Source organism: Polistes fuscatus, unplaced genomic scaffold, assembly GCF_010416935.1.
Source record: "Polistes fuscatus isolate 324 unplaced genomic scaffold, CU_Pfus_HIC Scaffold27, whole genome shotgun sequence".
In the NCBI taxonomy this organism is placed as follows: domain Eukaryota; kingdom Metazoa; phylum Arthropoda; class Insecta; order Hymenoptera; family Vespidae; genus Polistes; species Polistes fuscatus.
The window spans coordinates 2,021,365-2,036,682 of record NW_025113104.1 but is presented as its reverse complement, the minus strand read 5'-3'; the positions used below and the strand labels follow the sequence as shown (position 1 = coordinate 2,036,682).

At 39.1% G+C, this 15,318-nt stretch overlaps 1 protein-coding gene across 2 annotated transcripts in view; it reads left to right on the top strand.

The window, feature by feature from the left end:
* Nucleotides 1–15,318, top strand: part of LOC122518969 (homeobox protein homothorax) — a 331,031-nt gene that overhangs the window by 78,748 nt on the left and 236,965 nt on the right. For both annotated transcript variants that reach the window (XM_043638105.1, XM_043638104.1), the window contains exon 7: nucleotides 11,562–11,691. In XM_043638105.1, coding sequence (XP_043494040.1) covers nucleotides 11,562–11,691 — 130 coding nt within the window. The remainder of the gene's footprint in view (nucleotides 1–11,561; nucleotides 11,692–15,318) is intronic.

Below are 15,318 nucleotides of genomic sequence, written 5' to 3'. Positions count from 1 at the left end.
CGAAAAGGATGACGCCTTTAACGTCGTTGTAAACACGAAATGGCTGCCGGTATAGCAGAAGCGGTTCTTCGAGCTGGATATACACACACATTTAATTAGGATCACGTCGAACCCCGTAAACATAATCGTAATATGATAATTATATGGCGATGGTTTGGTGCCCCCGAGTGTGTTCACCCATAAAGTTAAAGCCGAAGTGGAATCAGCTTGCCGATGTCTATAAAACCTGTGTCTACTTCCTCTATCTCGTAGTAACTCGTAGTATTACGCTGTAAATCATTGACAAACAACACCGAAGACTAACGCACGTTGACGAACTACACTGTAGACGTGCCGTGAATCATTGATAGGTTGTACTATAATATACACCTAATCGCATAAGTCAATCATTATAAATCATATTTTACATTGATTCTTTTAGAAACCAACTTTTGTACAAATTCACGCGTACGAGTCATTTATTTTTAATGAGTCGAGTCAATTTCTTTTTAAAAAAATAAAAATAATGCACCTATAAATATTAACAAAACGATGTTCTTTAGATCGCTTGAATAAAAATGAAATAAGTGCCTTTCGTCGAAATTTAAGTTTTCGTTTAATAGGATCTGCTCGGTGGAAGAAAATTTTCTATGGAAAAGGATGCAAACGTTCGAGTTGTTCGCGCATACGCTCACACACACGCGAGTACTAGTTACTAGCGTTGTTCAATCATCTTAGGATACTTTACGAGTCTTGGAGACACGCGAAACGATTTCCGTACTCGTCGGTTAATATTTTAAAACGGATACGCGTAATTATAAACTCGTTCGTGTTCTTTCGTTAGTTCGAGAATGTATATTATATATGTGTGTGCATGCGTGTATATACCAACGAGTAGGGTAAATAAATCAAGGAATGAGTTTATGGGCGCGATTAACGACGTAACGCTCCTCGCACTCGCTTTCAGATATCGATAACGAGCGATTACTATAGACTATGTAAAATGCACCTTGCCATTTCTTATAAATCATTCTCTCCTCATCTCTTTATCCATTACTATCTCTATTTCTATCCGCGTCGTGTAAGGGTTTTCCTAAAAAAAAAAAGAGAAAAAAACCAAACAAAAAATATAGTTAAGATCGAGTGGTACTTCAAAATGATTGATCAAACGTGAATTATCGTCGAGAATGAATATCTCTGATTATTTCTTACAATCTAGGATAGAAATAGAAAATGGTCGTATGCATTGTCATTTATTATTATCTTCAATTCCCCCGTGTTTTAATCTTTGGGAGTACGCGTATCGATCACCTTTTACCAGGTTAAACTAAAACGGAAACAACCCGTTGTTTCTTTCGCTATCTCATGAATAATAACTGGCTTTTTTTTTCTCTCCCTCTCTTTCTCTTTCTCTCTTTCACCGGTTGATCATTAATCTCGTTAATTTTAATTCCCGCATTTATGGTCTATTGTTTTTCTAATTACACATAATATCCGAGCTGTCCGCGCTGATTTTGATCAGAACTCTAGTTACGTTATAATAGATTTAGAGTAGAAACGGAAAAGGAAGAATATAGAGAGAATCGTAACAAAAGACATATAATGCTTACTTATCTTTTATCTCATTTTTCTACCACCTACCACCCTCTCCGCCCCCTTTATTCTTCTACAAACGCGGTGTGGTGTGGTCAAGGTAATAACAGGCATGACGGAGGAAAAAAAAGATAGAAAGAGAGATAGAATAAAATGAGAATGAGAATGAGAATGAGAGTCTGTCAGTTGCGTGTCGCGTGTGACAGAAGTAAAGACAGGAGGTGAGCGAGAAAACGTCCAAAACGTATTCCCTTTGCCCTCCCTTCTTTTTCCTTCTTCCTCTCTCTCTCTCTCTCTTTCTCTCGAGAGTCCCTCTTTTCGAAAAGAAAAAGAAGCATTTCCTCTTAACGACCATGCAACTCGACTCGTTTCCTCGCGGAAACGAGCGGATCGGCTCGTTACCGAAACCTTTGCGGTGGACCCGAACGATCTTCCTCATATTTATTTTCTTCTTCTTCATTATTCATCGAACAGAATCATCATCATATAGGTACTTTTCGTTTCCTGTATTTATCCGATGACCGCATAACGCGAATCGTAGCATCTGGAGATATTGCGGTTGTCGTTTTAACAAAAATCTGTTTCTTACTCATCGTGGAAAAGGAAGACGACGACGACGACGACGAAGAAGATGCGAAAAGAAAAATGTCCTTAATAATAAATCCCCCGTCAGGAAATATTAACGATTATCGTCTGATTATAATTTGAAAAGGACAAATTTTTGGTTTATATATTAACAAGTAAATAAATGTATTTAATAAAAAAAGGTTTTCTATTGAAACTGCCGGTCAATTACATTACGTCCGTCGTTATTATTAGCGCGTACTCCGGTAACGAGCATGCTCGCGTCTCATTATGTCCAACTCCGTTGGATGATAACAAAACGCATGGTCGAATAATGACCGTCCGCCGATAGTTATCTCTCAGCACGTTCCTCCGGTCTTCCTACTACTCCGCTCTGCTTTAATTACGCCGTTTCGAACGATAACAGGGTAGTCGATAAGCGACAGCTCCAAAGAGAGCGAGAGAGAAAGAGAAATTGCAAATCAATATTCGGTGCTAACGTGCACCTGCAACGATAAAGACATCCTTCGTAAAAAGATACATTTATCTATGATAAATATTACCAGCGTTTCTTTTCTTTTCTTTTCTTTTCTTTTCTTTTTTTTCTTTCGTGGTTTAACGGAACGTGGTTAACGGCGTTTCGGCAACTATTTCTTTTTCAATGGTATTTTTAATGTTTCGATAACGAATGGGAAATATTTAAGAAGGAATAAGAATAATAAGAAAAATATGATCGAAAGATTTGTATTCGATCGATTTGATTGATTTAAAATCAATCGAGCTCGCACTTACGTAGGTATGTACGTATGTATGTACGTAGGTACGAGGTAGTATTTTCTCGATCTTTTTCTCGAGCGAATGAAATTCCTTGAAAGTCTCGTCGAAAGGTGCTCTCGATCACGCGGTAGGATTCCATATCGCTACGCTTCGAAGCTTTTTCGCTAAAAGCCGCGAGCCCGGAGAGTAGTAGCACCGTCTTCTATTTTTGATCGCACGTGGGATCTGGGGAATCTCTCTCCCTCGTCCGGAATTTTCGCATCTACCACGACTACTACCATTACTATTACTAATACTTATACATAGTATATACACATATATCGCACGTACATATTTCTACGAGGAAAGTTTTCGCAACGATTTACATACTTGCACAGAACCGCGTACGCATCCGGGTTTCGTTAAATATGAATGTATTTTACGGATATGGATCGTGCCTATACACATAAAGATATAAATATATATATATATATATATACATATACAAATAACAACGTAGGTAGATACATATATTCTCCTTTGAATCGAGAACGCGTGACAAGCTGGACGGATGCGTTTCTTCTCTCACGAAACGTTCAGTCGATGCGGTCCTTTTCTTAACGTTTTCCCTTATCGAACTCCACACCATCTTTCAGTTCACCCTTCGATTTCAAACAGAGAAAACGTTTGGTATTTACATTTCTTATCCATTCCACTCCCTTCTTCTTCTTCTTCTTGTTTGTTATTTGCGTTCTTTTTATTTTCATCGCAAACAGTTTCGTTTAATCTCGTCAAAACGTTTGGGTGGGTGGGAGACTTTTTTTTCTTCGGGGTTCGATATACTTTTTCGATCGTGCCAGTGGATACAAAAATTACGAAAAATCGCGTACCTCGTTTTATTTATTTACGAAGTTTCTTTCTGCTTATGCGTGAATATTTGATCATCCGGCGTGTAATTACGAATCGCACGAAGGTACTCGAACGAGGCGGCAACTAATTTCGCAATTGCCTTTTTCGTAATTACTCGTGGTTTTGCTTAGCTAACGAGCCTTACTGACAAACCTCTCTCTTTCTCTTTTTCTTTGTTTTTTTCCAATTTTCTTTAGAACACTTTTGACCGTTGATCGGTTTCTTCCTCCCTCCTGCGTACGCGTAAATATGTGTTAACATATGTATACAGATATATTTATGTATATATACTCGTCTACATTTGTGTATATTTACCTGGACGTTGCAGGAGTAGTTTCTATCGAGGCCTCGTCCGGTTCGTCTCTTTTGTGCGCATCTCTCAGTGGTTCTCACTTTTATTATCGTATAGTTAGAAAATAATTCAACCCCCATTTCTTGTTTCGATTTTTTTTTTTTCAAACCCGCGCTTCCCCCCCCTCTTTTTTCTTTGCTTTGTTTTTTAATTCTCGGCAATGAAGACACTTTTTGTCGTGTCGTTTTAATGAAAAATAAAATCAAGAATAAAAGGAACATCATTTTGAGCGAAGATGCGAGAAAGAGAGAAAGAAAGCTCGAAGGTAGTCGTAGGACGCATACCTTCGGTAATAACGGGCCGCATTTACGAGGCTCTTCATTGGCGAACACGAGGTTGCCGAGCCCACAATTATTTTTCGCTAATGAAGGTATATATACCTTTGGACGTTAGTATGCGTGTTTTTCACGTGCGTGTGCGTCCGAGGGCTTGGGTGTCACTGGCCGCGCTTAATGCGATCGCAACTCGCGATAAGATGTTCCTTGCCTCTTGGCAATCGTTAGCGTTGCTTTTGCTTTTGCTTTTGCCTTTGCCTTTGCCTTTGCTTTTGCCTTTGCCTTTGCCTTTGCTACGCTTTCGCGCGAATCTTCTTACGCGGGTTACAAATATTCCCATCTTCGAACGATAATATTATTTGACCGAGAAAACTCGCAAAAGCTATGCACATTTTTCTCCACCGCCGCCCTCGCACTCTTCTAATTTCTTTCTAACAAATGAAAAAAGAGAGACCGAACGCGCCTTATCTTTTCGTTTCTAATTTAAACTCAACCATATTTCCTTCTTAACATTTTTCAAATATTCCAAGACGAACTCGTATTTTTATTCTTATTTCTAAATTTGATCCTTCAAATTTGTGGCCTTATTTTTCCAAAGAAGATTATGAAAAGATCTTATTCACGTTTGCTAAGAAGGAAAGAAAGAGAGAGAGAGAGAGATAGACGCATAGATAGACACATAGATAGATGAAACAGAATATCATATTTCGTGGATTTTTTGAAGAGGACGAACGAATAAAGGAAAGAAGAGAACTAAAAGAGAAAGAGAGAAAGAAAAAGAGTAGGTTCTCGTCCTTATCCCGAGGGAGAGGAGGCAACACGGGAAACCAATTAGCCGAAGAACGCCGCCACCGTGCTACCAGATATGAGTCCGTGGTCTCTGTGAGTTTCTCCGGTCTGTGGACGACGAACGTTGTTACCGGTACTGCCTTTCGTTATCGGTATCAGCAAAACCATAGACGGTGGGTCGTTGTTCTCCTCCGGAACCTTCGACCGACCTCCCCCCCATAAGATCACAACGTCATCCTATCAAAAGAAATTCCTTTTCTCTTTCTCTCCAATGTCCATCCGTTATTTTGTCTTCTTTTTCCTTTCTATTTATTTCTTCAACGAAACATTAACATAAGTTATTATAATCGAGAAGAATCTATAATGCATCTCTAACTTTCGTCTCCTTATAGTTTCATTTTATATTTAATCTTTTGAGCTTTTTTTTTCTTCTTAAGATAATGTTAATCGAAAAGAATAATTTTCAAAGGGTGTACATCGATTTCCAACTTTTTCCTTATTTAGTTTTCTTAGTTGTCGGTCGGTGATTAGGAACGGTGCATCGTAGTTTTTTGACCAAACAGAAACTTGCTTCTTTGACCACTGAAGACGACGATCATTTGGGAGTCTAATTTATACGCTGGTTTTAAATTAAAACGAATGCGTGCGACGCGTCTCTGCAAATCTCCATCGAGACTGTATAAGAGAAAGAGAGACTCTTCCATCTCTTTCTCTCGTTTTCTCATTCTCGCTTGCACGAAAGTAAGAGAAAGAGAGAGAGAGAGAGAGAGAGGCCAGGCATATCGTGATTAGGGAGGAATGTTGATTAGATCCATCAGCTGGTCGAACGGCGGCCCTCCTACCTTTCGTTAGACCTTTTGCCTCTTAAAACCCATGGACCCTGACCCAAACTCCGAGCCCTGCCACGAAGACTGACGCTTCTTAGTTCGCTTTTGACGAACAGATTCTTATTCCCTCTCTCTCTCTCTCTCTCTCTCTCCCTCTTTATTTCTCCTCATCTCTTTTTCGAAGTTAGCCTTGAACGTGTTTTTTTTAACTCGAGAAATCCTTGTCGCGAGAACAACCACACGTGTATGTCGGATCTCGATCCGTAGTTTTGTTCTTTACAACGATATACATTTTTGAAGTTATTGATATATGTAAGAGAAGAGGAAGAAGAAGAAGGAGAAAGAGAAAAAGAAGAAGCTTTGAATAACTCGAGATCAGACGATGCACTGACATCTGTCAATACCTAATTGCTCTGGCATTTATCGCACTCCGTGGTATGCCTTTCGTCTCTCGTACACTCGACCGCGAACGTCCATTATGCGAGAACGTTGATAATATGTCTCGTAGAATTGAAATTCTTTATTTTCAAATGTAAAAGGATAAATATTTAACAATTTTTATATAGTTTAAATTCGTTGCAAAGTGTGAACAATGATCGAAGATGTTAATAGAACAAAAATATCTCATTTAAAAATATATAAAATATATAAAAGACAAAATTTTCTTATACTAGGAAGTACGACCTTGGTCCTTTTTAAATATACCATCCCATGGTACATAATACGCGTATCTTTTCTACAAGCCCTAAAGCAGACTCCCATAGAAGCCAGCATAGACGTAGAATTTGGTGGGCCAAGAAAACACGTTGTTTACAAGTAATCTACAAGTTAGAAAGGAAATAAAGAAAAAGCGATCATTTGAAATTCTATCGCCTAACGCAGATATGTTTCGTACTAAGGAATACTCGTAAAAACAATAGGGCGAATCGGAAATCCAGGTTTTATTGACAGTAATGGTTCTATGGGAAGATACGGAATTCCATATTTACGGTGAAAGAAGGGAAGTTGACTTCTAAGATTCGTCGTTCGTGCGTGAATACGACGTTTCACGTTCACGTGTGAAATGGGAGCCTTCTAAAAGGTCTCGATCGGTTTTCTTTATCTTTCGGTCCTTCTTACTCTTCTTTTTCTTCTCCTTCTGTTTCTTCTTCTTCTCACCGGTTCATTGGCTCGTTTTCTTTCTCTTTCTTCCCCTGTTTCGCGCGTGCTCCGGTTCTCTACGACCGTCATAAATTTGTTTCGTTTATACGACCGTTTTAAAATCTTTCGCCAGTCAGGTGTACATCTTGTTAAGGGCCAGTCCACACAGGTATTCCTACGTAACACGGTATTACTCTCGTCAATATTTTATCTTACTTTTCATTTATTTTTTTTTCTTACAATCATTAAACGGAATCTATCGATCGATCTTTATCTACATTTCTTTTTATTTTTCGCAATTAAAATATATTTATATGGGACACGAGAAGAATATTTGTTTTTCGATTTGAAGGGTCCGTTTAAAAGAAGTACACACTTTATATACACTTTTCAAATTCTAATATTTTATAACCGAAGTATAATAAGACTCTTGTAGCGTATTTTAAAATAGAAGGATGTGTTTAAAAAAATATTTAATTCGTATTCGCGATTGCAAAAGCTTATTCGTGCAGGTGTTGTCGAATTCTAGGATATCGAATATCGTATACCCGAAAAAAAGTAGACAATCGTTGAAGCATATTCTAAGGACTATAAGGCCAAGTATAGAATTCCATTACGAGGAAAATGTAAATATAATTGTAGCGTGCTGACATAACGGTAAGATAATCCGTCGAGCAGAGGCGCTGCCTCCGCAATAAATCGTAATTTATGATCCCTATATGGCCGGCGGTATCGTCGAGAAATTCAAGACCGAGACTCCTGTCTTTCTACCTCTTTCTTTCTTTCTTTCTTTCTTTATTCCATTCTCTTATTTTCTCTTCCTTTCTTATTTTCTTCCTCTTGTTCTTCTTCTTCTCCGTTTCTCCGCCTCTTCAGACGAAAGAATCGACTCGGTAGGCAGAGGGGTTCGGTCTCGGTTCGGTAAAGATGCTTCTTCGACTATACTTTACGTTCTCTTCTTTCTCCCCCTTTTCGTCTTATTCTCCTCCTCTTTCTTTCCCCTTTCCCTCTCTCATTCAATCCTCGAACCATTTCTTCGATTTTATTTTTTTTTCATTCGACCAACGGACGGACACACGTCTTTCCTTGTTTCTCCATCTTTTACAGTTTCTTTATTATATACAAGTTATGTGCGTATGCAAGTACTAAATATATATACACACATACAATATAACAAGTACCAATAAATTAATTCTAGAGATTTACGTATCTCGGTTATAAAGCAGTCAACGGCTGCTAATGCTCGGCTGCTAATTACATAATTATATGGCGTTACGTTACGACGACCAATTAATACGTGCGTAAGTCATCATCTCGTATCGATTCTTCGAACAAAAAGAAGAAGAAGAAGATGATGATGATGTTGATAATGGCGATGATGATGATGATGATGACAAGAAAGAGATGGCGAATAAAACGAAAGAGTTAATTTATTATTATTGAGACTTTAGACACTCTAATCGTAAGTGCAAACGAAACAAAAGAATATACTGTGTCCTATTTTTTGGAATTTTATTTTTATTCAACGTTTAAATCAAACGTTTTCTTTTTCTTCCATAACTTACACATATATAACGATGTTTAATTATCCAATTATTTATTCGAATTTTGTCCCTCTCTCCCTCTCTTTCGCTCTGTCTTTAAATACAAGATCAAAGCGCTACGAAGAAGAGATTTGTGCGTGTGTTTGTGTCAGAGTAGCACGCGTGCTCGGTGCATTCGAGGCGGCGCGAGAGAAACGCGATTATAATTTATTGTCTTGCTTCGAGGATGACGTCGGGCGCGCGCCAGGGTATCCTTCTTCACGTCGGAGAATTAGGACTGACGTTTAGATCCTCCTCAGCATCTCTTTCTGTCTCTGTCAGTCATTCTCTCTTTATTTCTTTCTTTCTATCTCTCTCTCTCTCTCTCTTAAACATACTTTCTCTTTTATCTTTTCCCCTCATATTTCCAAACTTCCTTGAACGTTACCGTTTACGTTATTACACTATCATTTTACATTATTTCAAATTCTATAAGATGAAATTAATCGATCGATTATTAAACGTGTCTAATATTTTCTAAATAAAATAATATCGAATGATTAAACCCCCAATGGGTAATAATACCCTTATTTAGAAGATTTTCTTCGATCGTTAGGATAGAAGGAAACGCGAGTTCGTAGGCGAAGGAAATAAGATGGTGGATTATCAGATGCGGGCAAGTGATTTATTTTAAGGGTCCAAGTCAGGCATCAGACATCCGGTTTGTCGAATTACTCTTTAAGAGAGCCCGTAGACAAGGAGAGTGGCAGATAAAAACGGTGTCGAGGAGACCACGAAATGATGGACTGAGAGAGAGAGAGAGAGAGAGAGGGCCAATGAGGTGGGACGAGATCACATAGTTTTCTATCCATTTATCTATCTATCTATCTGTCTTTTTCTTCGTCGCTCTCTTTGTCGCTCTCACGCTCGTCGTCCGTCGACGACACGTTAAACGTTTATCATTGCATCGACACAAGTCACGCGGTGGACCCTACTGTCCACTTAAAAAACGGCGATTCAGCGTTTAGTAGGAAGTGACGTCAGCTATGGAGGCCCACCGTAAACAGCGACGGATAATATAAACCATACGTATGTTTAGAAGCGACGCGAAACTTATCGTACTTCCAAAATATTACAACTACCTTTCTCGATTTTGTTCTTTCTTTATTTAAAAGAGACGATCTCTCGATCAATTTTGGATTAAACGTTTAAGTTGAAACGTTGATGGATCTATATATCTATCTTACTCCGCTTTAAATCTACTCTATTTTCGAGGACCACGGTTGATCGGCGTATCCGCATCCGCGTGTCCTTTCGTCGGAAGGGCGTTTAGATTTTAAGCAGATTCGAGAGGGGACCCGGTCAACGAAGAGTACAAGCGAGAGAGAGAGAAATTGTGCGCGTCGATTATCGCGAAGATGACGAGCGTGACAGCATGTGGGAGTAGCTGTCAGTCATTGTTGGTAGCGTAGACGTGATACCGTCTCTCGGAGATTTTATCGGTCATCTTGAAATCCTTACCCTTCGACCTCGTACGAGATCGAGAAACGTGCATATCTACAGAATATTTATCAATACTAATTTATTTTTTTATTTTCATTTATCTATTTTATCAGCTTCTTTTTCTCCTCCTTCGTCGTCTTTTTATTTTACGTTGGAATATCATCGAGACGAATTTTTATTTCGGAAGGTCTCACGAAGAGCCATTCACGACACGATTGGGAAACAAAGCGAGAGCTCGTCGCACGATCGTTATGAAGGATCATTGAGACGATGAGACTGCCGGCTTCTCTCTCTCTCACTCTCTCTCTCTCTGTCTCTCTCGGTCGTTCGTTCGTTCGTCAAGTTGGAGCTCTTATAATAACACTTTAGAGCATTCGTGGAGCGTCATTGAAAGCTCGAGGACTCGAAAGTGTCGGATTGGCTTAGATCAATGTGTGGGCTCTTACTCTCGTGTCGTTGAATACATTGCATCTAACAGCGTGCTCGCATCAGCTACGATTTTAATCTTGGGAGGTCGATCGTTCTTTCTTCTACTCTTCTTTCTTTATTTTTCTCAATAAAAAGAAGAAATAAGGAAAGAAAGCAAATCTTTCGATATAATGTAATAATATGTATATTCGAGCTCTTACCTTTTTCGGGTAACGCGCACACGCACGCGCGCACACATTGAGAGGAATATATTAGAAAAAAAAAAAAAATAAAAATCGTGCCCGTGGTCGACCTTCGGTAAAATCCGTTGATTCGTAAAATGGACGCGTACGAGCAACGACGAAAGCCACGAAAAGTACGACAACGACGACGAAGAGACAGGGTCCTCTCGAATCACTTATGCCAGGAGCATTTTCGTGCCGAGCTACGTGTGCTCCGTCTTTAATCGAGATCGAAATCGGTCGGCTTCGTATGGTCCCATCAATGACCAAACTGACATATACTCCTCACGTACCAAGCGCGCGCATCTCTCTTTCTATTTCTTTCTTTCTTCCTTTCCTTTTTTTCCTTTCCTTTATCTCTTTCTTTCTTTCTCTTTATAACCAGCCACTTTCCACAAAAATTCTTGGCACACGTTTTATAAGTCCTCGGGAGTAACATACGCGGGTCTTTTCGTAATTTCAGACGTGTACAAAACTGTTCGCCAGTCGTGTCATTCGATCCTCTCCTCTTCCTCTTCTTCTTCTTCCAATTTCTTTTCTTCGTCGATTTGGTTTTGGTTCGGTTTTTCCACTAAATCCTTACGTCGATCGATTCATTCGCATATTTCGTCATTTCGGAAGATCACGCGTGCCAAAGTAATCGTGGGAACAAAATTGTTCGCTCGCCAATCATACTATTTTCTTTTTGTACGTTATTACAGAGGCCACCTTCTTCGTCGCTTTCCTATCCTGGTGCAGGAGGTAACGACGATGCACGTAGTCCTGGAAGCGGTGGTACACCTGGACCACTCAGTCAACAAGCACCTACCAGTTTGGATTCCTCGGACCCCGGTAAGTTAATTTCAATTATTTTCGTGGTTCGTTGTTTCTTTTTCGAATAATATTTAGGACGTCGAGAAACTTTCGACTCGAGTTTAGGATCGATGAACGCCGAAAGTAGGTCTCCCTCTTATATTTTGTCCTACCCCACCCTCTCTCTCTCTCTCTCTCTATCTCTTTTATTCGTACAGAAGAGAGAAAATAATCGAGAGGGAAGAGGGCGATAAAGGTGGGGGGAAAAGTTGATGACTCGCGAACGCGACCCAACGACGATATCACGCGACGAGCGACGAGTCGATGACAATCAAGACGCGGATCGAGGAGACCCCACGGACCTTCTGCACGCCCTTCAAATTTTACGAACACGCGTGCGCTCCTCGACACTATCAAAAGCTAAAGGCTTACGCCGAGTCTAACGAGCGGGACCGTGTTCCATTGGCGTAGATTTCGTTCGTTCCTAATCCAGAAAAAAGAAAAAACAAAGCAATCTACTCTCGTTCAAATAAATCCAAATAATTCAGTTTTCTTTTTAACATCTCTCGTATGATTTACACGTCATTCAAATTTGATTCTTCCGGGTGAAAATATTAATCGATCGAATTCCTTGAAAATTACGCGACAGTTTTTTCGGGAAAAATTCAATGAAGATGTCGCTAAAAAATATTTGAAAGTACGCAAATAGGAATAAAAATGAAGGAACAATTTGGCATAGAATTGACCAGATATATAAGTTAATCCATTTGAAATGATATATATTTAAGGAAAGAATAGTATAGTATAAGGATCGGTAGCAATGACGGATCACGCCAATGGCCATGCTCGGGTTCAGTCAGTCACCAGAGGGAATACAAGTTCACGACATCATCCCATAAAGATTCATTAAGGTCCGTCGTCTCTATATTCGCTCTGTCGTGCCAACATTATAGAGCCGCGTTGCGTGCCAGCTCGACGAAGCGTGCACGCACCGAACGGCAAACACGTAAGCGTCCACGTATACGTATAAGAGAAGGAGACAAAACGGTTGATCAATAACAATCAAAAGCGAGAGTTACGTTAACCTTTAAAACACATACACCGAAGAAATAAAAACAGGGAGAGAGAGAACGACATATAAGTTTAAAGCAACGTCGTCGAGGTTGCGTCTTTGGATTTATTGTTCTCGAGCAGTTTACACGAAGCAAGAGCTAATTCGTGACGAGATACGAATCTCCGCGAGAAATCTGTCGCGGCTGCACTCGCTTCCTCCTTTTCCTATCGCCATGCATCGTCCTATTTGTTCTTTCCCTCGTATATGTCTATGAGTGCGAACGTGTACGTTTACGTGTGTGCGCGCGTGTATAAATGTGCACGGTTCGAACGACGTTTTCGCGACTCGTTAACGAGCGATAATCTTAATTTCAGTGCTCGTTCTCTAGGAGGACGCTCGTTAAAACCGTTTCGTTCTATTCGAAAAGTTCGCCCTCCCCGAGAGGGGCAGATATATATTTTATTATTTATTTATTTATTATTTTTCTTTTTCTTTTCAAGTCAAATATAATTTGGCCTCGTTGATAATTTCTTTTCTCCCCTTATACTTTTATCTTATACTTAATACAGGATGTATATGTATAATATATTTATGTACTTATGCATGTATGTATGCACTTATGGGAACTATAATATGTATAATCTCTTGCATAATAGGAATCAGTTTCATTCGTGTATACGTGCAATTTGTTAGCGAGATCCGACACCTGCGAGTACTTGTGTTTTGCGTGGTTTCACAAACGATTCGGCGATTTACTTACCGATTAGTCTACGGGATTGCGCATTCCAGGATTTTTTGTTGTTCTTCTTTGTTTCCTTTTTTTATTTTTGCTCGTTCGTTTGGCTTCGAGCACTTTCTTGTCTTTCTCTCGGTTCGCTCGCTGTGTTAATTTAATAAACGCGCGTGTATTCACGGACGAGTGCAGGCGAGCTCGGTTCGTGACCAGATATCGATCTCGAACGCGAGATCATTCTTTCATTCTCTTTCTCTTTCTCTTACTCTTACTCTTGGTGGTTTAGTACGGTTTCGCTAAAGCGTTCGTTCTACCTAGAAAGTGCAACGAGGTGACACGCGCGAGATCGTGAGAAGAAAAAATTCGATACCGCTGGTTGGTTGCCCCGTCTACGTACGACGAGAGAATGCGTGGTCGTCCCAACGATTTTTAACTTCATTTTCAAATATTACAAGGCTTTTGCAATTTATCCCTCTTATTTTCTACCTTTTATTTTCATATAGAAACGAATTAACATTTTCCCAAAGAGATAGAAACTCGTCGTTAATAATGAAACGTAATTGGATTTGACCACGAGCTCGGGCTCGTATCGGGAAATGTCCTTTTTTCGTAAAACGTGTTTGTTCAAACTCGCCCCACCGCGTTATCGAACTTGATATAACGAAAGTAGAAAAGGGGAAAAAAAAGAAAGAAAGAAAAATAAAACGAAGAAATAGGCACCTACTCTCGTTTATCCGGAATGAATTAATAAACAACCTCTACAACTAGCAGCGTCGAATAACGCGAGGAGCTCCACCCACGTCGGTGAATAAATTTATCGTACTCTCTCTTTCTCTCTCTCTCTCGCGAGGAAAAGGTGGAGAAGAGGAAGGAGGAGGAGGTCAAAGAAAAAAAAGGAATCTAGCCAGAGGAAGATTGTGAAATAATAATAATTATTATAACAATAATAGTAGTAATAATAAAAAAATTGAACGGAGAAGGAGGGGAAGAAAATAATGTTAAAAAAACAACGCGAGAACGCGATCCAGCGGATCGATATTATTCTCGACGGTAAACAAGTCTAACAATAAGTTAGGCATGCTATCCTCTCATCAATTTACAATTATAGTATTATTTAGATTTTGAGTAATATCAAAGCGTAGTAGGTTAGTATACATCGTGGAACAGACTTCGGTGCGTAATACGAACAGAAGAATAGGAAAACGATCGAGTGTAGTTATTTTATTTAACGTTTAAGATACAAAGATTAAAATATCACGAAGCTTTTAGTTTAATCAATTTTTCTAATTACTTATAATTTTAATTTCGTTGATCTATTATATATATATATTTTTTTTTTTTCTACTGTTTTGCTATTTGCTTTCCGATTCCACGTTTTTATTTTCTTATTTTTTCTCTTTCTCTCTTTTTCCTTCTTGTTAATTCTTTCTCATTTTTGTCGTCTCCAATGCTCATTAACGTGCCAGTCTGTTTGCGACAAGATATCATCTCGCCCGATCCTCGTCCACTTTTTCGACTGGGCCCGAAAGCATCGAGTGACAGTCCCAAAGTCGACGAACCTAATTTGTATTCCGTCATCCGTTAACATCGCCACGCTTTCAAATAATTTCGTGACTCTTTCCAACAAACAAGAATGCCGCTCAACTTTCCTTCCATTATTATTTTATTTTATATTGATTTCTTAGGAAATAAATGTTTATCGATAACGTTCTATTTATTTGTAATATTATTTTTAATATCGGGAGAATATATAACGTTTGTAAAATAATATGGTAAGTGTGTGTAGTCGTATTTATTTTACGTTACTTATCTAAGCACGTATATTTAATTCTAAAAACACGCGCAGTGCCTCGTGACACGTTCATTTTCAATTCCATTT